The sequence below is a fragment of the Echiichthys vipera genome (assembly GCF_963691815.1).
Source record: "Echiichthys vipera genome assembly, chromosome: 4".
NCBI lineage: Eukaryota > Metazoa > Chordata > Actinopteri > Perciformes > Trachinidae > Echiichthys > Echiichthys vipera.
The window spans coordinates 25,962,349-25,983,673 of record NC_139829.1 but is presented as its reverse complement, the minus strand read 5'-3'; the positions used below and the strand labels follow the sequence as shown (position 1 = coordinate 25,983,673).

Here is a 21,325-nt window from a genome sequence, read left to right as displayed (position 1 = left end):
CAAACATCCATAAGTAACAATAAGCAAGACACGATTTTAGTGGAATCGGGCTTTAAATTGTATACTTTATATAAATATATATACTTAATATCAATCTAGAACATCCTAGAGATTGGTGAAATGGTAAATGGAAAAACGAATGAACAAATAAATGTGAACATAAATTAAAACACTCATAGTCATTCCTTTATATGTCATTATAGTCTTTATATTTTCACAAATATTTCCTTTTTATTCCTCTTTATATTTCAAATTTATTTTTATTGTAATTTTACAGATTTCTTCTTTTTTAATGCACTCTATAACTCCATAGGATTCTGCTGGAAAATACCTTCAGTCCTTAGCCGACTCTCCCTGGAAAAGTTTAACATATATAACAATGTCATGAGCATAACTCGCAAACTTTCCATCGAAGAATGACGTTTCCATAAGTAACTCTGCCCCACTCCTCTTTTGTCCATACACATATGGCCATTTGTCTTTATATTTAGCTTATAAAGTTAGAAATACCTGATTTGACACTCTGCTGTCCTCTTTGCCTCCCTCAAAAATGCATGGGACTGTATCTAATCTGAGTGTGTGGGAGGTCACAGCACTGTTGGGTGAGGGGGAGGATGTTCAAAAAGATGGGGAACTTGCATGTCTTGATATATATATTTTTGAGTCTTTCCTCAGAGAGCCGCTGGGTGAGACTTTGGAGATTCGAGCAGATGAGTTAGCTCAACAGTGTTTGCCTTGAAGCTACGATAAAAGAGGAGTAAGAGCTAGGGAAGGGGAATAAGGACAGTAAGAAGACAGGGACATGAGGGGGATGAGGAGATGAAAGGAGTCTAACTGATGAAGAGGAGATAGGAGAGTTGGAGAGAAGTTAAAGCAGGGAGGAGGAGGAGGAGAGTGAGGATGAACTCTGCGTGAACACAGTTTGAGGCCTGAAGCGCTGATCACCAATCTGAAACAGCCTTTCTCCACCTCCCTCAGTGTTTAACTGTAACTAATAACTTAAGATAAATGCTTTTAATGAGGGGCTTTCATTTTTAATGTGGTGGGACGGGAAGGCGGAGCAACTCTTTAAAAGTATGGGCACAGAAGCACTTTGAATGACCCCGCACTGTCATAAATATTGTGTTTAATACAAATAGGAAGTTAGTTCATAATCAGTAATATTTCTAACTATTTTTCTTTATCTTAGAAACATATTTGCACATACAGTATATTTCCTTTTTTGTCTGTACCACATTTGCCAAAAACGAAACTCCAGTCTGTGAACAATAATATAAGACGTACTGTATCTCAGTGGTGTTATTAAGGTTAGCCAAATATGGTGGCTAATAATGATAATAATAATAATAATAATAATTATAATTAGAATTAGAATTTGTGTTGTGATATTCCAAAACATCCACACAGACAGAACATAATTTGGTCTAAAACCTCGAGGAGATGGTAATCCTGTAGGGACGCGGTTTCATCGTCAGACCAAAGTCTGAGCTGAGATCCAGCTCCTGCCCTGGAATATTTTCAATCCGCAGCCCGTGGAGCAGCGTGGTGAGAAAGATGAACATCTCCAAACGTGCAAATCCATCACCAAGACACCGTCTCTTCCCCATGCCGAAGATGAGAACCTTCTCCGTCAGCTCCTTGTTGAGGAGGCCCGAGGAACCCAGGAAGCGTTCGGGGCGAAATGTGTCCGGGTCACCCCAAAGATCACTGGGAGTGAGAAGCAACAAAAAAAGAGAAACACTTTCTTTTCAACTGAGAAGCAGATGTTAAAAGATACAGGAAGATTTCACTCTTTACCGCTACAGTAGCATCAGTCAGATTCAAAGTTTTAATAGTATAGTGAGGATTGCTTGTGGCTACTCACACGTCATGGTTGACTTGATACTGATTGATGAAGACGCATGTATCCTTGGGAATGAAATATCCGTTCAAGGTGATGTTTCTTGTGGTACTGCAGGGGAGAGAACCAGAGTTTTAGCAACATTACGTACAGCTGTACACAGAGCCTTTTCTAGGTTAAGATTAGGATTTACGGGACTCAATACAACTTCATACATCATCAGAACCACTGCCTTACCAGTGAGGAATGGTGAAAGGGACGTATGAAGCGTGACGAAACACTTCATATATGAATGCCTCCGTGAAAGGCATCTTGGGCTTATCTGAAAACCTGGGCAGCCTGGCTGTGCCAATGTGGTCGTCTACAAAAGACAAAAACACCAAAACCCATTAGAAAGTTGTGTAAAACTTGAGAGCTGATTTACAATTCCAGAGTTTTCTGTGATCTGTACAAATCTTAAATGTCGGTGCTCTTTTATGTCCGACACTTCATCTGCATCTCCGATTTTGGGCCCAGGTGAGGAATGTGGCCCAGGCGAGGAATGTCCTTTGAAGGACCCGAAGGCCAGCCTGACCTCCAACCACTTATATGGTCTGTCCTCGCACAGACCAAAACAAAAGCTGCATTCAGGTGCATGTTACGTATTTCTGGGTCTTCTGTGGTGGAACTACAATGTTCGATGGACTACTAAAATCGTATCTGAAATACTTCCCCCCATGAGTTCTTACAGTGTTGTTTCATGCAGGCTAAACGTGGACAACCCAGTGAAAAATATTACTTTAGTTCAAGGAATATATGCTATTTGTTGCAAAATTCAAACAAAATGTATTTTGCGACAAATAGCATCCTCAACCATCCTCAACCACATTGAGGATGGTTGCTCAGGCTCAACATCATATCCAGTCATATTTAGCCACACAAATCTCAATTAGTATGAGATTATTAAAATTAAATTAAATTTATGCAAAATAGGCATATTGTTTGTTTTAATGAACAGCCAAGTCATGCATCGCTTTAAATGTTGCTGCCTCAAGGAACTGTGGGATGGCATTATATCCTTTCCTTTGGTAAAGGATGATCTAGTGTACCTTATGCCGAATCAGCATTTAGAGCATTCCACCAGTTCTTATTACGGCTGCCACTTAGATACTTCTGGGTCATTTCACTCAGTTAGGAAAAAACACTACTCGGCTGCAGCCTCAGGTTCCAGGTTCCATGGTAACTTTTATGAAACTATCAAGACGTGTGATTAACATGCCCAGGCTACATACAAGAACAAACACTGGTATATTTCCAAACTTTAGGAGTTGGCTGAGATCATGAAGGACACAGCCCCTGAACTAGGACGCAGGTTAAATCGGTGTTTGGCCAGTAGAGCCCTTGAAGTTGTATTCTGCATGACATCAAATCCCTCTCTAACTATATTGTAGGTTTCTGATATAGTTGCATTGGCATAATTATTTTAGAGTTCCCTATCTGTAAAATTAAGCTGCACTTTTCAGTCCATCAAGGGTTAAAAGGGCTGAGATGTATTGAATGCTACCCTAATAAGTTTTCCAGTAAAGCTTTTCTGTGGACCGTAACAGTAGAATAAAAGCTTCATAGTCAATTAATTGTGTTTTATTTACAATTAAGTGATGAGTAAGTGCGGAATTTTAAACTATGTGCCTTGCGTGTTACCGCCTTTGTGTCAGTCTGGATCAACTCCCTAACCTTTCCTTCTTTCTCTGGCTGTTTGTGCCTCCCTCTCTGATTCATCCTGTCTCCTCTTAGTCTCTCTCTCTCTCTCTCTCTCTCTCTCTCTCTCTCTCTCTCTCTCTCTCTCTCTCTCTCTCTCTCTCTCTCTCTCTCTCTCTCTCTCTCTCTCTCTCTCTCTCTCTCTCTGTGAAAATGCAACGTGCCTCGGAACAGACAGCACCAGTTCTGTCAACCCCGCTTCAAAAGTAGCTCTGGCGTCAGCAAATTGGACCGATCTTTTGTGAGTTTCTCTGGTGGCTGTTGGATTGTGTCTGTCCGGGAAGGTCATTCAGTTGTTGATTCTGTCTGAAATTTTGATACTTCCTAAAAGACGTCATTATATGACCATCTACTCATCTAATGTAATAAATAGGTTACAAAGAGATGCATTTTCAACATCTTTTTAAATATGTTTTGCTACATATTTGAACAGATGAGAGTTAATTGAGCCCTCTGTTTATTTCATATATCAAATATTAAAGGGCCCAGATTGTAAGAAGTAAGAATTATGTGTCTTTTTTAGACTATAAAGCAGGTCGAGGTGCTATATAAATACTGTATCAAAACGCTCAACCCACAGAGAAATGCATCCAGCCTGTATTCAAAACTGTGACTTTAAACGAGCCATCATCACTTCTAGAGGTTAAAATTAAAGTTGCAATCCAAGATTTGAGATATGTTGTTTCTAGCGGCCTCATGGCAGTAAGATCATTAGACTGTTCTTTCAGGGCCCTCCATCTTGTCAGTATGCATTGTGACTTTTTTTTGGTCTTTTGTAAACTTTGACACACATCTCACCTCTCTACTTCCAGTCCGTCCCCTATATGTTACCCTCTTAAACCATACAAACACACACATGTTCCTATTAAACTTCTGCCCTAACTACAAGCCTGACTCAAAAGTTGGATTTTCAAGTTAAATGAAACACAGCATACACTTCAGTGAGGAGCTCCAACTGGGCAGATCAACCGCTGCTGACTGACATAAAAAGCGTCACTAACCTTGGTGCATTTGTATGTAGGGAGGGAATGTGGCCAAAGGCACACCGATACATGTACATGTACTACTCAGCAAAGAGACAAGTACAGGCGCTTTCATTAGTGAGTCATATGATTAATCGCCACTGTTTTAACTCCCTCTTTGATAGATAGTAACTTAAAAGACAATTAAATAGATAAAAATCTTACAGATTATAACTTTAAAGCATGAAAACATTTTTAAGTAGAAACTGAAAATACAAGTTTGAACTTGAAAATTAGCATAATATGGGACCATTATGGGGCTTTCTCTGGTTTGGATGCACCAACAGATTCTACTCTAAATTTAGTAGTTTTGGCGTAAGCACCAGCCACAATATTTAGCTCATTAGGGATTTGCTAATCATTAATGAGCAACCATCTATTTCTGGACAATGAGAACGAGTCATTCATGAGACTGGACACTGGACAAGCCCTCGCTATCCAGCTTAGCATGAATTCTTTCTCTTTAAATTAGATGCATGCTCCAGTTACAGTTTCCTCTTGCTCCTTGTCTAGTAAAGATGCATCTTGGTATCCAAAAAAGGAGAGATTAGTCGTACTTAAAAATAAGGCAGTACCTATCTCCTGGTGTATTCCGTCCTGGATGTCAGGAAACTTGATCAGATACAACAGGCTCCACTGTAAACCAGCAATGATGGTGTCAAATCCTATAGAAAATCACAAACACAGCTGCATTTAAAGGAGAGTAATCATTGTTATGAATATGATACATTGTAATATCAGTAAAATCGTAATATAAATTAAACTTCTAGTGTGGCCAACCTGCTCCAAAGATGTCTATGACAGTGTGAATGATCTGAGAGTTGGAGAGCACAGACGAATCTTTATTTTCTTCTCGGTCCTCACAAAGTGCAATCAGAGCATCTGTAATGTCCCGGATACAGTTCTGCAATCATACACACATACAATATGACACGGACTTTAAGACTGATTGTGTCGCATCATTGACACATCAAGCCACAGTAAGAACTGTTGGGTGATTAACAGAGGTTAAAAGTTTTAAAAGCAATAATTACGGCAGAGCCAGTCATCAGTTATAGTACGACGCGTGTCTTCCAGTGGGATGCTAATTCCTAATTACAGTGCGTGCGAACATTTTAGGCACTCTGCACAAGAACAAAGGTCCCTCCCAGGGAACTTGTTTGTTCTTTTTTTGGCTACAGTTACACTCACGGCTACTACTGTATGAGAGCAATGTCAGATTAAATGGTGGATGGCAAATTAGTGTGACAGATATAAGAAAAACAACACTTACAGACACGCCATACACCACATTAGACTGTTCTGAAAAAGGTTCTGTTTGTATCTTGTGACTGGCTAAGGTGAAGATAATATTCATCAAACCAGTGATGGGTTTGTCATTATATTTTATTATTTTACTAATTAACAAATTATTGTTGTGGCATGGTCTCACTATGCATGTAAAACGTGTGTGCGTTTCTTTAAGATATCCATTTTGCATTGCATGTCCTTAAAAAGCCTTACATTTTGAGTTGATTGCAGTTGCCAATCAATAATGATTGATACTGTGATACGTCAGTGTGTAATTCTGCATTTCCTGGAGCCAATTCTGTTTGTGTCTGCCGGCTTCCCTACCTTATCAAAGGTATTGATGTGGTCCTCAATGCTCCGCTCCATGAATCCATTCATCCTGTGGATGTGCTGGACCATCTTCCTCAGAGATGGACTCGGAAAGTAGCGGAAAACGGGGAAAAAATCAGCCAGGTTCCCCGCTGCAAAGATCCTCAGGACCTCGTTGTTGATGTGAACTATAGTGAGGAACTCCTTGTCGTTGTAGTCGTACCTTTTCCCAAAACAGAGGGCACAGACAACATTCGCCACTGAGGTTACCAGGGGCATCACAGGATCTATGCCCTTTATATCGTGGCCCTTTTCCCCTTCAGCAGCAGCTTGTTCCTGAATCACCTTCACCATCTCAACTGCCTCAGCACAGACATGCTCCTCCAGCAGGCAGGTAGCACCAGACCCTCTGGGCTCGGCCTGGGAGAAAGACCTGAGAGCATTCTTACACAGCTTCTTATGAAGCATCCAGGCCGGTCCATACTTCTCACTGAAGGTCATACTGGTGCCGTTGGCTACAGCAGAAAATGTGAAGAGATCAGGGCGCCCGGCAAAAGCTTCTCCCTGCCGAACCAGCGCCTGTCTGATGGTGGAGTATCCACTCACGACGACAACAGTCAAAGAGCCCAGACGCATCTGGAGGGAAGGAATGAACAAATGATTGAATTAATAAATACTTAAACCTCTGACTAAAGTTTTAACACATTTTACTCTATATATACCTTGAAAACATCGCCATACTGAAGCCTCAAGCGGGTCAGAGAAAGATGAATCTGGTCCCCCATCTGGAGCAGATTGCCGACAAGGGGCCACGGTGTGGGGCCAGGAAGGGGGGGATGTTTTGTGCAATCCAATTGGGAGTGGTGGTGGTGGCTCTTTCGGCCCCTGAGGGCCATCAGGAGGAGGGTGAGAAGACACAGAGCAACAGTGACACAAGACAGAGAGGCACAAGGGTTCTCCTTGATGGGCAGCATCCCAGACGTCAGTCTCATCTTGTCCATAAAAGAGAGAAGAAGACCAAGTTAAAAGAAGACAAAGATAAAAATGAGACAAGGACAGAAAACAAGAAATAAGCCAAACTCACCATGCGGTATGCTCTTTAACGTTGGTGTAAATAAATAGAGAGCAGAGACAGCGGACAGAGAGCAGAGTAGAGGATAAAAACTCAGCAGGTGGAAGTTTGAGGTCTGATCTTCGGGAACTTGCTAGTGAGAGTAGTTTGCAGTACAGGACGTCCCTACAGCAGCCAGGCCCCCTGCAGACGGAGATGCTGCCCGTTCACAATAGAGAGGCGCACACGGCGAGACACTTGGCTCAGGGTGAAGGGCGAGTCCGTCCCGGCGAGCCAGTGACCGCATCAGCCCATTTGATCACAGAGCGGAACCATTCACAGCAAGGGCCCCTCCTCTCCTGTTCCCTCTGTCCCTCACAAAGTTGGAGCCTGTTTGTTGCAGTGCATAGATTTATTTAATATCTTATGTGTTTCAAAATCTAAAAGGATAAAAAAAGTCAACAAAACAATTTGTGAGCAACCCAAAAATGCACCCGGGACATCCATCGATTGGTCCTCGAGCTTGTTTTCTCCATTCTCAATATGTAATTTTATTGTTTCAATGTTGGTATTTTACTGAGGGGAAGGCGCGTGTTAGTCTCGCTCCTCTGATTTTGAACGTTTGATCCACGCACTTGTGATGTTTGGGAACTGCTTGGTAACTTGTGTACGTGTATTTCTGCTCACACAGGTTTTCTGTATGGGGATTGTAATTCCTCGTCCTGCTTGACCCTTTATGAAGGATAGCATGTCGGTTGGTAATTGTTCTGCTGTAATGTTAGTTAGTTAGTTGGTTGTTTGGTTGCTTATTTGTTTGTTTGGTTGGTTGGTTGGTTGGTTGGTCGGGTGGTCGGTTAGTCAGTTAGTCAGTTAGTTAGTTAGTTAGTTAGTTAGTTAGCTAGTTAGTTAGGTAGGTAGGTAGGTAGCTAGGTAGTTAGTTAGTTAGTTAGTTAGTTAGTTAGGTAGGTAGGTAGGTAGGTAGGTAGTTAGTTAGTTAGTTAGTTAGGTAGGTAGGTAGGTAGGTAGGTAGTTAGGTAGGTAGGTAGGTAGTTAGTTAGTTAGTTAGTTAGGTAGGTAGGTAGGTCGGTCGGTCGGTAGGTAGGTAGTTAGTTAGTTAGTTAGTTAGTTAGTTAGTTAGTTAGTTAGGTAGGTAGGTAGGTAGGTAGGTAGGTAGGTAGTTAGTTAGTTAGTTAGTTAGTTAGTTAGTTAGTTAGTTAGTTAGTTAGTTAGTTAGGTAGGTAGGTCGGTCGGTCGGTCGGTCGGTCGGTAGGTAGTTAGTTAGTTAGTTAGTTAGTTAGTTAGTTAGTTAGTTAGTTAGTTAGTTAGGTAGGTAGGTAGGTAGGTAGGTAGGTAGTTAGTTAGTTAGTTAGTTAGGTAGGTAGGTAGGTAGGTAGGTAGGTAGTTAGTTAGTTAGTTAGTTAGTTAGTTAGGTAGGTAGGTAGGTAGGTAGTTAGTTAGTTAGTTAGTTAGTTAGTTAGTTAGTTAGTTAGTTAGTTAGTTAGTTAGTTAGTTAGTTAGTTAGTTAGTTAGTTAGTTAGTTAGTTAGTTAGTTAGTTAGTTAGTTAGTTAGTTAGGTAGATAGCTAGCTAGTTAGTTTGTCAATTCCAAAGAAGGGAATGTTAAAGTAAAGTTTTGTCAAATTTATTTATTTTCAATATATTTTCATTTTGAATCCAATACTTTTACTTGTACAGAAAAACAACACTGTGATATTACCATTTTACTTCAAGGATCTGAGTACTTCTTTCCACACAGACCCCGTAACTGATTATGAATAATGTAATATCTGTAGTTTGACACAGGGAGGTGCTCTCCCTCTGCTTAGATTGACATTGTGTCCCCTTGGTTTGGACTGAGGTCAGTCCTTTCAGGCTTCAGGCAACAGTCAAATCCTCATCACAACCACACATACTTTAGGAAATGTGGACAGAATAACAGGAACACCGCAAAATATAGTGCAGTGATATACAACATCACATACTGAGAGATAATAAAAGCTGAACCTACACATCTCTGACACCCTTAACAATAAAGGCGTAGTTAAAGGCTTCACATTGCAGGGTACACTGTTCATGCAGCCGCTGGTTAAACATTGTAATTATGTAAAAGTATACTATGAAAACATATTGCCAGCGATAGTTAGGAAGTTCAAACTTGTTACATTGGTAATATAAACACCTGCCAAAGACAGATTATTATGCATTACATAGTCCCCTACTATCTACAATATAATAATTATTATACAATATAATAATTAGTGTCTTTAATAGCTGGAAGGAGGCCTCGGGGAAGACCCAGGACCAGGTGGAGATTTATATCTCCACACTGGCCTGGGAACACCTCAGGATCCCCCGGTTGGAGCTGTTAATGTGGCCGTTGAAGAGGAGATGAGTGATGAGGGAGTGAGTATAGTAATTATTTTCTATAATAATTATTAGAATATAGATAGCAATACCTGACAGCTTATTTCCCTTTCATTTTGGCAGCTTTCATTTTTTTATATTTTATTTTTTGTAATATTTACCTTTTGGCCTTTCATTTCATTATCAAAGCCATTTATTTCTCTCTTTTCTTCAAATTCTCTGCTTCCCTTCTCTCCTCATTCTGTTTCCCAAGTTTCCTCTTTCATGCCTGCATTACATCCCCTCGAGTTCTCTCACTATCTCTCACTCTCCATCTTTCATTCCTTTCATTGCCCCTCTTTCTCACTCTCCATCGAACCGTCAATTTAGCTCAAGCTCAACTGTGGGACACCCGGTGCTGTCAGGCGGAGCGACAGCTCCTTTGACCCAGTGGTCCGTCCTCTCAAGCCGAGGCGGACCGTTCTTGTCATTAGCTCTGGCAGACAGACCACTGACTCTTTGGAGCCAGACTATAGATGGGGAAGTCTCCAGAAGAAGAATATGTTGTTCATATTCAAACATGAAACCGTGACCAGTGTTATAGCCCTAACACACAGTGCCAAAAACTTAAAATGAGCATGTTGATATGCTTAACATGTGGCTAAACTTAACAGACCCCTACTCCCTCTGTAACAAGTATGCTGTATGCTTTAAACAAAAACGAATACCTGTTGTATTTCTTCAATGAGGCATACAACTTAAGAAAGGCATGCTTGGATGAATAATAAATCTCCAGTATTCCTAAAATACGGTATAACTAATCCAACCACAACTGCCTTCATAGCACAAGTCAACTAATGGAGCTATACACATTAGTATGGGAAGATGGTTTCCACTGTTTGCACTCCCCCACTACAGTTCTGCTGATCTGTTCATTGTTAAACAATGGTTAATTACAGAGACGGTGTTGTCCCCGAGGATAATTCTCAAAGGGATGTGTGTATTTCCAGACAGCCAAGATTAAAATAGGCGCACCAGACAAAGTTATGTGACCACATTGTTCCTGGGAGACAGTGAAACAGCAGGGGGCCCTTTATCAAAGCAAACATCTTCCCAATTATGTTTGCCACATTGTGGATGAGCCTACCCTATGTGGACGCAGCACAGTTAAGTTAAAGCAATGCAATGAAACAATTGGACATTGCAACAAGTGACACTAAGAAGTCTATGTGTCTGGATTTGCTCACAGCAGCTTTAGTGTAGTAAAAGGGGGCCATATTCAAACAGATGAGAACTAATTCTCTATCCGGCTGATCAGTCTGACAGACCCGGAAATCCTGTTTTGAAAGGTAGTTACGTCACGTCTTAACAGCCGGATAGCTTCATAGCTCACATATTAAAGGTCCCATTTGTAAAAAAAGAGATTTTCATGTCTCCTGTCTTTTTTTATTATAACGCAGTTCAAAATGCTATATTCATATCGCTAACATATCAGAAAATTCAATCCACAGAGAAATGCACACAGCCCGTATTCAGAAACTGTGCCTTTTAACGTGACGTCAGGACTTTTGTACAGTTGTGATGTATCCATATATAGGTAGAAAATCGCACGCAGTCCTGTAATGATGGTGCTGAGGCACTGACAGTGCAGATGTGGAAGACCTGGAAATGTTGACCAATCATAGCAGACTGGGCTTTTTATGGTATATGTATATTCCCGGTCCCGACGATGTGTTAAGCGGCAGCCAGCAACAGTTGCTCTCTCAAACTGTTGCACAATAATTTCCTCGGGATAAATAAAGCTTCTTGAATCTTGAATCTTGAATCTTGAATATGTTGTGTTCCAGTTGAACTTGGACCAACCTCACTGCCCCAACCTCAAATCCAACATGGCGGCGCCAAGCATCAACAGTAGCTAAAAAGCTGTAGGAATACACTGTCTACTCTCACTTCTGTCTTATTTGGGTCTCATTAAATAATCGTCCACACAATACAGTACATCTTTCATCTGTGGATGTACTTGGCTACATATAATGTTTTTCAGACTTTGTAACTGGAACACGTCAACTTGAGTGTGACGTCATTCACGCTTCTGACTTCCAAGGTAAATGGATACAAACAATGATACAAACTGGAGTAGAGCTTGGCTTGTCCCATTTCAATTTTTAATTTCTAACAAAATTAGAGAATTACATTTCAAGCTAGTACACAACATCTATCCTACTAATGCATACATATCCATTTTTCTGACATTGATGACAGCTCTTCCTTCTCTAAAACAGGAAGAGAAGGGATCATCCATTTATTGTGCATGTAAGTGTCCGTTTTGCATCACCTTTTAGAAAGATTTGGAAAATTGTCTTTTTTGCTTAAACTACAGTTAGGTTATCACTTTGATAAGAAAGTAATTATTTTTGGCTCCTTCTCTTACAATAATACATTTAACATAATTAATCTATACACATCACTAAGTAAATTCCATATACATAAAGTCAAAATGTCCAAGACAACCACTTTCTTCCCATTATTTTTAATTTAATAAAAAATATATTTTGAGTCTTTCTCATATGTTAAATCCAACAAAAAATTTGATTTAATTTATTTAAATTACATTCAGTGAACTTGTCTGTCATTATTTTTCCCGGAATGTCTTTAATGTTCCTTTTTCAAATACTATTTGATGATAAATAAAGTTTAAAAAAATAAATGAATGGAACGCAGCAATATTTAGAAAGAAATTAGGCCTATATGAGATAAATAATGTTGTTATTTGTTGTTTTTTAATTAAAGCATGTAAACATGTCTAAGATAAACGCAAAAATACAATAGGCATGAACGGGGAAATTAGCATAATATGGGACCTTATTTAAGAAGAGGTTCATTGAATTGCCCTATGACTTCTTGAACCATTCATAACATGCACAGGGCACTCTGTGTCATACAGTTGGGACACAACAGACATACATCAGCGTGATTAAGTATGAAAAGGGAACGCAAAGGCCAATTTTTATGCACATTTTAACCAATGTGCATAAAATATAATTGCACTTCATGGTCAAAGAAACTGAGCATTGCGCGCGCCTGCCTCGCGGGGCACGTGAGGTAAACTGGGATTGGCTCCGTTTGAATGGGGATTAGCGCGTGCGGTGGGACCCTCGGGGGACAGAGGAGGACTCCCGGTGCGACGGTAGGGTACGTGATGCTGGCTGCTGTTTTTCTGTCTCCTAGCGCTGAGTGTGCAGCAGGTATATAAAGCTGCTCGGCGGCTCTGCGGTCCACTGACGGTGAGAGGAGACAGACAGCTGCAGCATGCCTGTGACTGGAGCGGAAATCCACCAGGCTGGAGGCAAGCCGTCAGCATCTCCAACAGGTAACAGCACCTTCAATATTTAAACAATGCTATGCTGTATAGTGGAAATAAAAGACTAGCAGTTTGTCTTAAGACTGAGCATCATAGTGTGCACCACAGAGCTGAAACAAACTACTTTAAATCAGGTGAAAATCTTTCTCTGCACAATTTGACTGAACATTAAATATAATGAACCATCTCCATTCTTAACTTTCTAATGACCTTTAATAGGCTAATTCTTTTAATTTGCATTTGGATGAATGCTGTTTTTCTTTATTCATTTCTACATTATGCTGAATGTGTAGTTAGAAAAACTGGCTAACTAATATAGAGCAATATCCAGCACATTATTTTTACTGTCTGTATGTTTTTGTTGATTGTTACATGAATGACAAAAGTAAAGGTAAATGATTCAAATTGAGCTGGACCATTACATGAGAATAAAGTACTTACATAAGTGCAGGTTTATCCAGATTTTTGTATGCATCTACGTGCAAAGGGGGCTTATCTTATAGACCTCTGTTTTTTTACCCTTTCTTACAATTTAACTCATTTATCAATAAAGCTTAGAGTTAAATGAAGCACACCTCTTGTGCATAATGCTGTTCTCCGACCCTCTTCACCATAATGAGGTCATTCCAGTCCACAGCTCAGAGCCAGCCCGACTTTAAGGTGCCAGTCGTAACCCTTGACCCCGTGGTGTTGTCCTGCTGACAATCCCAGCGCCTCATTTGGCACAGTCTCTCTCCAGCAGGGTTGGGATGGCAACTTTCACACAGGGTTATGACGAAAAACGAAAGGAGCTTTTCTCACTCAGTGATCCAGATATTAACTTTCACAATCAAGTCTTCACACACACATGCCGTACAGTGTATGGGTAAACACCAACGCATGCACGCAAACAAGCTCGATTGGACAGTGGCTTCCATTTGTCTTTTTCAGAGGGAAAGCATGCCAACATGAACTCCCAGCCTGGCTACAGCCACCAGCAGGAGTCTGATATCGGGTGCAACCACCAGGATCCAAACCAGAACCACGAACCACAGCATGTAGACAGACCTGAGACGCAGGCCCTGCCAATGCCAGTACCAGACCTCCATATTCAGTACACTAAGGTAAGCTGCACCCAACCGTCAAGAGTCAGATCAAGCAGGACTGAAGCAAACATGAGGAATTATCCGCAACTAAGCTCCAGTTTTGTTCAGTTTCTAGTGATGCACCGATCCTTTTTTTCCCAATCCAATACTGATACCTGGGCTGAGCAGTATACCCGATACCCGGATACCTGATACCGATCTGATACCCGATATCAATCAGATTCTACTGCTGAATGAATGAACCGTATACTTTGCCATGTGAGTGAAGGCATCAGGCTTAACATAAACCTTTAGCCTTGTTAAAAAAAGGTAACAAATGAACACAGATATAAATGTACTGAATATTATGGATTAACAAATAAAAAAGTATACATAAGCAGCAAAAATAAATAAATAACACTTCCTTGTAAAGTGCACTGCAAACAGATATTTTAAATGTAATATCCAACCCTAACCACTGTTGCAAACATAGAATTGAAGCGACCAGATTGCTCTAACTGTGTATGATATTAATAAAAAATAAATGACTGGATCGGAACGCTGGATCAGCCTCATTCATCTGATATCCAGCTAATTAGTCAATATCGGAGCCGATATCTGATCCGGGTATCAGATCAGCGCATCAGTTTCTTTGTTTCTAGAGGCCAAAAAAGCTTATAACTATAAGGCATAGGATACACGGAGCCCCACATAAATTAAGTGCAACTCTTTTTCTTTATTCTTTTATTAGAATATGGAAATTAACCGCTGTTGGTGTGTGTTGTGTATGGCTTTCTAAGTCATTAGTATGGCACTGTGCAGAAATCCACAGCAGAGTGATCCTTGTAGGTGTTGCACACCAGCAAGTCAAGTCTTGATTACAATTCTAATTTGAATTTGGAGTCACATATTGAAAAAAGATTGCAGTTTTTGATTTTTATCCTCATCCTAGCATGTATCATGTACCCTGGGAGGCAGATTGGGAGTTTTATCATCTGGTTTGTATTTCAGTGGATCAGCCTGTTGATGATGGCGAACCAATTATGCCCTTAAATATGGGATTGTACACCAGTGATGTAGTAATTTATGGTTTGTTTCATGAATGAAGATTAGAAATATGGTTGTAATGAGAGGAGAATGGGAACGTTTTAACGAGATAAGTTAGGGTATTTTTGAAGGTAATTACCTGAAAATACTTTTTACAGCATGCAGATGCATCTAATAAAAGGTATCAGAGCAGGCAAAGCGGCTAAAAAGGAGCCTGTTGTTAATTCATTCAGGCTCAGAAGAGCTGATTAACTGCACCATGTGTTTAGGACTGTCTTTGATCTGGATTGCAACATTGTACTTAAAGAGTCTTTTTTCTGTGTATTATTCTCTTCTAATTCTTGTCTGGTGTCTCAGTTGTTCATCAATAACGAGTGGCACGAGTCATGCAGCGGGAGAAAGATTCCTGTGTATGATCCCGCTACAGGGAATCTACTGTGTGAAGTGGAGGAGGCTGACTCAGTGAGTATATTAAACATCACCAATAAATCAAATGTGTTTTTTTATGCCTCCGTGGCTGGAGGCACTATGTTTTCGGGTTGTCCATCCGTACGTCTCATTCTTGTGAACTTGCTATCTCTTTACTCAAATTTGGCACAAATGTCGAATTGGACTCAAGGATGGATTTATTAATTTTGGATGTCAGTGTGCCCACACAAAACACGTTTTGAGCCATAACTAAATAATTCCTAAACCAATTATTACCACATTTCACACACAAATGTCTAATAGGATAAAATGGTGGAGTGACATTTTATATGTAAAAGGTCAAAGGTCAGCTTCACTGTGACATCATAATGTTCAAAGATGGTTTTCTGGTCATAATTCAGCGCCCTAACTCGTGAACAGAATGGGAGACATTTGGTCACTAATATTGAAACTGTAGTGTTTGTATAAATGTTCTGTGCTGCTGTTGTTGATGTTAAAGATGTGTGTAAAGCATCCACGTTTCACCAAAAAGAAATAAACCAAAACTTTTATTGAATTAAAATCTTCACTACATAAATTATATAAGTCTGGGCAGACATGGGTGTAAACTGTTGGTGGAGACATACAACCATAAGGGGGTAATTCTATTTTTTCTCTGTACAATCGGGAATTTGAAGGTGACAGAGGGAGTTCATGACACGTGTTATGATAGGGTGTCGTATGCTGTACAGATAGTAAAGCGAATATGTGCCACTTTATAAATAAAACTGACTTTGTCTATGTGATCACCGCCTCAACTTGAACCTCTTGTAGGAAGATGTGGACAAAGCGGTGAGGAGTGCCAGAGCAGCTTTCCAGATGGGGTCACCATGGCGATCCATGGACGCCTCAGACCGAGGTCAACTACTTAACAGACTTGCTGACTTGGTGGAGAGAGACAGGCTACTACTGGCAGTGAGAAACACACACACACACACACACACACACACACACACACACACACACAAAATCCTCAAATTCAGTACTGTTTCACATGGTTTTCACAGTAATCTAATCCGGCACTTGTCACCTAATTACTGTTTTTTTGTTTCTAGACACTAGAGGCTCTGGACTCTGGCAAAGTGTTTCTCATGGCATATTTCGTAGATCTGATGGCTACGATCAAAACCTTGAGGTATTTCGGTGGCTGGGCAGACAAGATTCACGGCAAAACCATCCCTGTAGGTGAGTTTCCATATTGATTCCTCACAGCTTAAATGGAGGATTTAGATATTGTTACATTAAAACAAAGACCCACAATGTGTTCAAATCTATCATGCATTAACTTTTTTCTTTCTTTTTTAGATGGAGATTATTTTACTTACACACGACATGAGCCCATTGGAGTATGTGGCCAGATCATTCCTGTGAGTAGAAAAAAAAGAGTAACTGGAAAGCAGGTGTTAATCTAGTTCATGAGTTTGTACTGTGACTATAGAAACTGTAACAAAAAGGGTTTATGTAAAAATATATTTAAAACATTAACATTTCTATTTAGAATATTTTCAAACACTAAACTGTAGTTTTATTGAGTTTTAAATGTGGGATAAACTTGTAACTTGAATAAACTTGTAACTTGAACCATGACTTTAAAGTTTATAGTGTATCTAGCTGCTGCAAAGTAATGACCCAAATTATGTATTTTTTAAGTTTTACTTACAGAAAAGCATTGTAGTTTGACATGTTGTTTGAAATCAAACGTTAATGCATTTTGACCAACAGTGGAACTTCCCAGTGATGATGTTTGCATGGAAGATTGCTCCTGCCCTGTGCTGTGGGAACACTGTGGTCATCAAACCTGCTGAACAGACCCCATTATCCGCCCTGCACATGGCCGCTCTCATCAAAGAGGTACTAGGATTATCACTGTTTCTCCCCATTAACGATACAAGAACAAAAACCATGTGGGCAAAAGCCATACACTTGCATTCAGGGATTACCTACTCAGATGTAGAATGACTGTTCTAAGATTATGTCTCAATGAAAGATGAGCATGTGTCCCTCTGTGTTCAGGCTGGCTTTCCTCCAGGAGTGGTGAATGTAGTGCCAGGTTATGGTCAGACAGCAGGCTGCGCTATTTCCCACCACATGGACATCGACAAAATAGCCTTCACCGGATCTACTGCTGTTAGTATCTATTGAAATGAATAGTTTCTTCTTCTAGATTCCTTTGCTCCTATTTGTATTAGCCCTTTCATTGCAATGCCATTGGTTGTCAGGTTGGAAAACTCATCCAGAAAGCTGCAGGTGACAGCAACCTGAAAAGAGTTACACTGGAACTTGGTGGAAAAAACCCAAACATTGTCTTTGCGGATTGTGACTGTGAGTAGTGAAAAGTTACTGGATTACTTTATAGTTACTTGTTCTTTTTGTACCTTCACCATGTGTTACAAATTACCTATATTGTGTATCATTTAATTCTTTCTAGGCACTGTTAATGAGGGCAAGGAAATCTAAAAATGGGAGAAGACAGCAGGGTAGACTGATCTTGTTAGTGAAGTATTTCCAGAGCATACTGTTTCACTTGGTTCTTTAACATGCCTACTGTGAAAAACCGGGTCAAACTCACACGTGTCACAAACATAGCTGCTAAATTAGGTCCCCCACACCTACACCGGCAGAGCTTAATCTCAAGGCCATCTCAAGCATCACATTTACAATAGAACAGGACACACACACCCACTCAACTGCCACTTTACCATTATGCCCTCTGGACACAGGTACAGGTCCTTGGTGTGCAGGAGGGCCCGCTATGGCAAAAGCCTGGTGCCTGCAGCCATAGCAGCCCTCAACAAAAGATGAAAACACACCAGTTCCACTCTGTCTATGTATTTGTCTGCATGTTATCTTGTTTTGTTTGTCCATCTGTTATTATCTGTCGGTGTGCTGTCCATAACTGTACTGTGAAGTGAAAAAAAATTCCCTTTGGGACAATAAAGTCTAAAGTCCCAAGTCTCATAATGTACCTTCAGACTATGAATTGACCGCACATGACAGGTGACAGGTGTAACTTCAAACCATGCCCTTTGTTAAGATGTTTAAGTAGTCATGAAAGGCACTAGTAGCACATGAAGCTCACACTGGTACGACACTGTGTCCAGTCTAGCTGCAGACCTTGATATGTGCACACGTCTCTCTTGCAGTAGAGTATGCAGTGGAGCAGGCCCACAGTGGGCTGTTCTTTAACCAGGGCCAGTGCTGTCTTGCTGGATCCAGGGTGTTTGTAGAGGAACCAATCTACGAGGAGTTTGTTCATCTCAGTGTGGAAAAGGCCAGAGGGAAGGTCCTGGGAAGCCCATTGCTGCCGGGGGTTGACCAAGGACCACAGGTACGGGATGCAGTTAAGACTGCAGCATCTTCTCGAACATCTCCACTTCCACTTAACCACAAGCTTTACGTAAGAAGAAAAAATGTGATGTGAGACGCTGTTCTCTGCAGATTGACCAGAAGCAGTTTGATAAGATCATGGAGCTGATAGAGAGTGGGAAGAGGGAAGGAGCCACGCTAGAGTGCGGGGGGTCCAAATGGGGTCAACAGGGACTTTTTATCCAACCCACCGTCTTCTCAAATGTCACAGACGACATGCGAATCGCAAAAGAAGAGGTACTGTGCTCTAAAACACACCTGCACGGACACAATCTACACATGGATCCTCTGTGTCCTCAGTTTACCACTGTGTTCTGAATTTCCTCCGTATGTAACCTTGTAACCACATTTCCCTTCTGCGCCTCTCAGATTTTTGGTCCAGTGCAACAGATCATGTGTTTCCGTGGTATCCATGAAGTCATCCAGAGAGCCAACGCCACACACTACGGCCTGGCAGCAGGAGTGTTTACTAACAATATCGACAAGGCCCTCACAGTCTCGTCCGCTCTGCAGGCTGGCATGGTCTGGTAGGGATCAAATCCTCTAAAATTCAGGGTTCGGTGGCTCGAACAGTAAATCTGAAGTATCTGCTGTGAAAATCCTCACCAAAACTTTCCTTAAAGAAATATTAGACTTTAATAACATATTTCCATTTCGACACTTAGTAATGGCTTGTGTAAAATGACTGGCTTTCTTTTTTTTAAGGGTGAACTGCTACAATGCCATGAGTGCCCAGTGTCCCTTTGGTGGCTTCAAGATGTCCGGGAATGGGAGAGAAATGTGAGTAATACGGTCATATCTCAGCTTTAGCGTGGCCGGTGATCAAGGGCGTAGGTTTGGTTTCAGAGGTGAGGACACAATAAAGTTAGAGGTTCTCTAACAAGAAAAAACAAAAAAGTTTACACAAATTCAATATATTTTCTTCATTTATATCCATTTATATCATCTGGAAAATAATAGATGATTAAATTGGTACATTATAAAGCACTAACCAAAAAAGTAGCCAACAATTCAGAGGAGATCCAGGGGCTATCTGAGTAGTGTCTGCAGGCTTTCTCTATACTGTATATTGTCCCAAAACATAGGCTGAGTTCAAATATACACACTTCACTTGCAGACTTGTGGACTTGCAGGCGTGTTCCTGGAAAGTCTGTGAGTGCTGAGGTCTGTCCCAATCCACAATTGATCCAGTCCTATAGAAGCCTCTATCGGGCTTTCTGCAGACTTCTAGAGAGTTTGCCCAGGGTGCAGACTTCACTACACCTCAGTGATTGAATTACCCACAATTCATTGCAATACAGAGCGATATTGTCATTTCTCCAATTGTCTGTTAAAAAAAACAAAAAAACCTATTATGACTGTGTAAAACAATTACTGTATTAAAGGCCAGAAATAATATTAAACCACATGATGGTACAGACATATGTAGAAGAATGGGCTGTAGAGGTAATCAAAATACATTTTCTTATTACAACATACGCTATGAAAGCTCTGCAGTGTTGGTTGGTGTTATTGCAACTTGACTTGACATTTTTTCATTTCATTTCAGGGGGGAATATGCTCTTCAGGAATACACCGAGGTCAAGGCTGTCACCATCAAAATCTCACAGAAGAACTCATAAAACCATCAAATAACAGGAATGACTTTTTCCTCTCTTTTAAATTCTCTACCACCCCTTGGCTTCAGATCCTCTGCACACATTTTGCAATAATTATATGGCACCCGGATGTTTTGAAGTCATCAGCAATTCTGTGTGTCCCCATGAACATTTACTCCTAAGATATACCCATTTTTTTAAACTTCTTATTCTCTTGATATTACTGTGACAATGTTGACATTCATTTATCTATACGTCTCTAGTGAACTGTCTCAGATGTAGCATATTTAACAGTTTAGTGGACAGCATGTTCTATGTAGTAGCATCTTTTATGTGTATGTTAAGAGAACCCGTTTCCATTCGGCGGTAACCACTTCAATAACACTTTGCCAGAAAATAATTATTTTAATAGGTGTCATACAAAAAATAGACATTAAAGACATTTCACATACTATTTACAGGGATTTCCAAATGAAATCAATAAAACCGTTGACCTATATTAATAACCAGTAAACCCTACACTTATTGCAATGCAGTAAACATGATATTTTTATTTTTTACATTTTGATGTGCTACTACCAGTAATACAGATAAAACATGTAATTTTCCGTCCATTCACTTAACACAGAGTCCCAACTCCTCTCTACCTTTAAACTGAGAATGTTATGGGGTTCGACTGTGGGGGCTCTAGTGTGCCATTGAAATAATTATAGACTTTTTCGGAGGTTGATGATTCTTGATTAAGTATTTGGCATGTTTGAGATACTTGTTATAATGCAATTCTTGAGCCAGACTGTTAATAAATTAATGTATATTTATATTTTTTTCTA

The 21,325-nt window shown here is 40.3% G+C and overlaps 2 protein-coding genes across 2 annotated transcripts; one reads left to right on the top strand and one right to left on the bottom strand.

Annotated features, from left to right (window-relative positions):
* Positions 1–1,424: 1,424 nt before the first annotated feature.
* On the bottom strand, positions 1,425–7,190 carry cyp1d1 (cytochrome P450, family 1, subfamily D, polypeptide 1; the record flags this gene model as incomplete). The annotated part of the gene is made up of 7 exons (XM_083912074.1): positions 1,425–1,707; positions 1,865–1,951; positions 2,078–2,201; positions 5,175–5,264; positions 5,380–5,503; positions 6,214–6,834; positions 6,921–7,190. The coding sequence occupies 7 exons, from the start codon at positions 7,188–7,190 to the stop codon at positions 1,425–1,427; spliced, it is 1,599 nt and encodes a 532-aa protein (XP_083768200.1).
* A 5,710-nt stretch (positions 7,191–12,900) lies between these two features.
* LOC310945845 (aldehyde dehydrogenase 1A1-like) lies at positions 12,901–20,519 on the top strand (the record flags this gene model as incomplete). Its single annotated transcript, XM_083912075.1, has 14 exons — positions 12,901–12,961; positions 13,883–14,055; positions 15,421–15,525; positions 16,306–16,446; positions 16,587–16,716; positions 16,837–16,898; positions 17,254–17,382; positions 17,545–17,658; positions 17,751–17,853; positions 18,675–18,859; positions 18,970–19,134; positions 19,267–19,424; positions 19,603–19,677; positions 20,447–20,519. 14 exons carry the CDS (start codon positions 12,901–12,903, stop codon positions 20,517–20,519), a joined length of 1,674 nt encoding a protein of 557 aa, XP_083768201.1.
* Between the last annotated feature and the right edge of the window lie 806 nt (positions 20,520–21,325).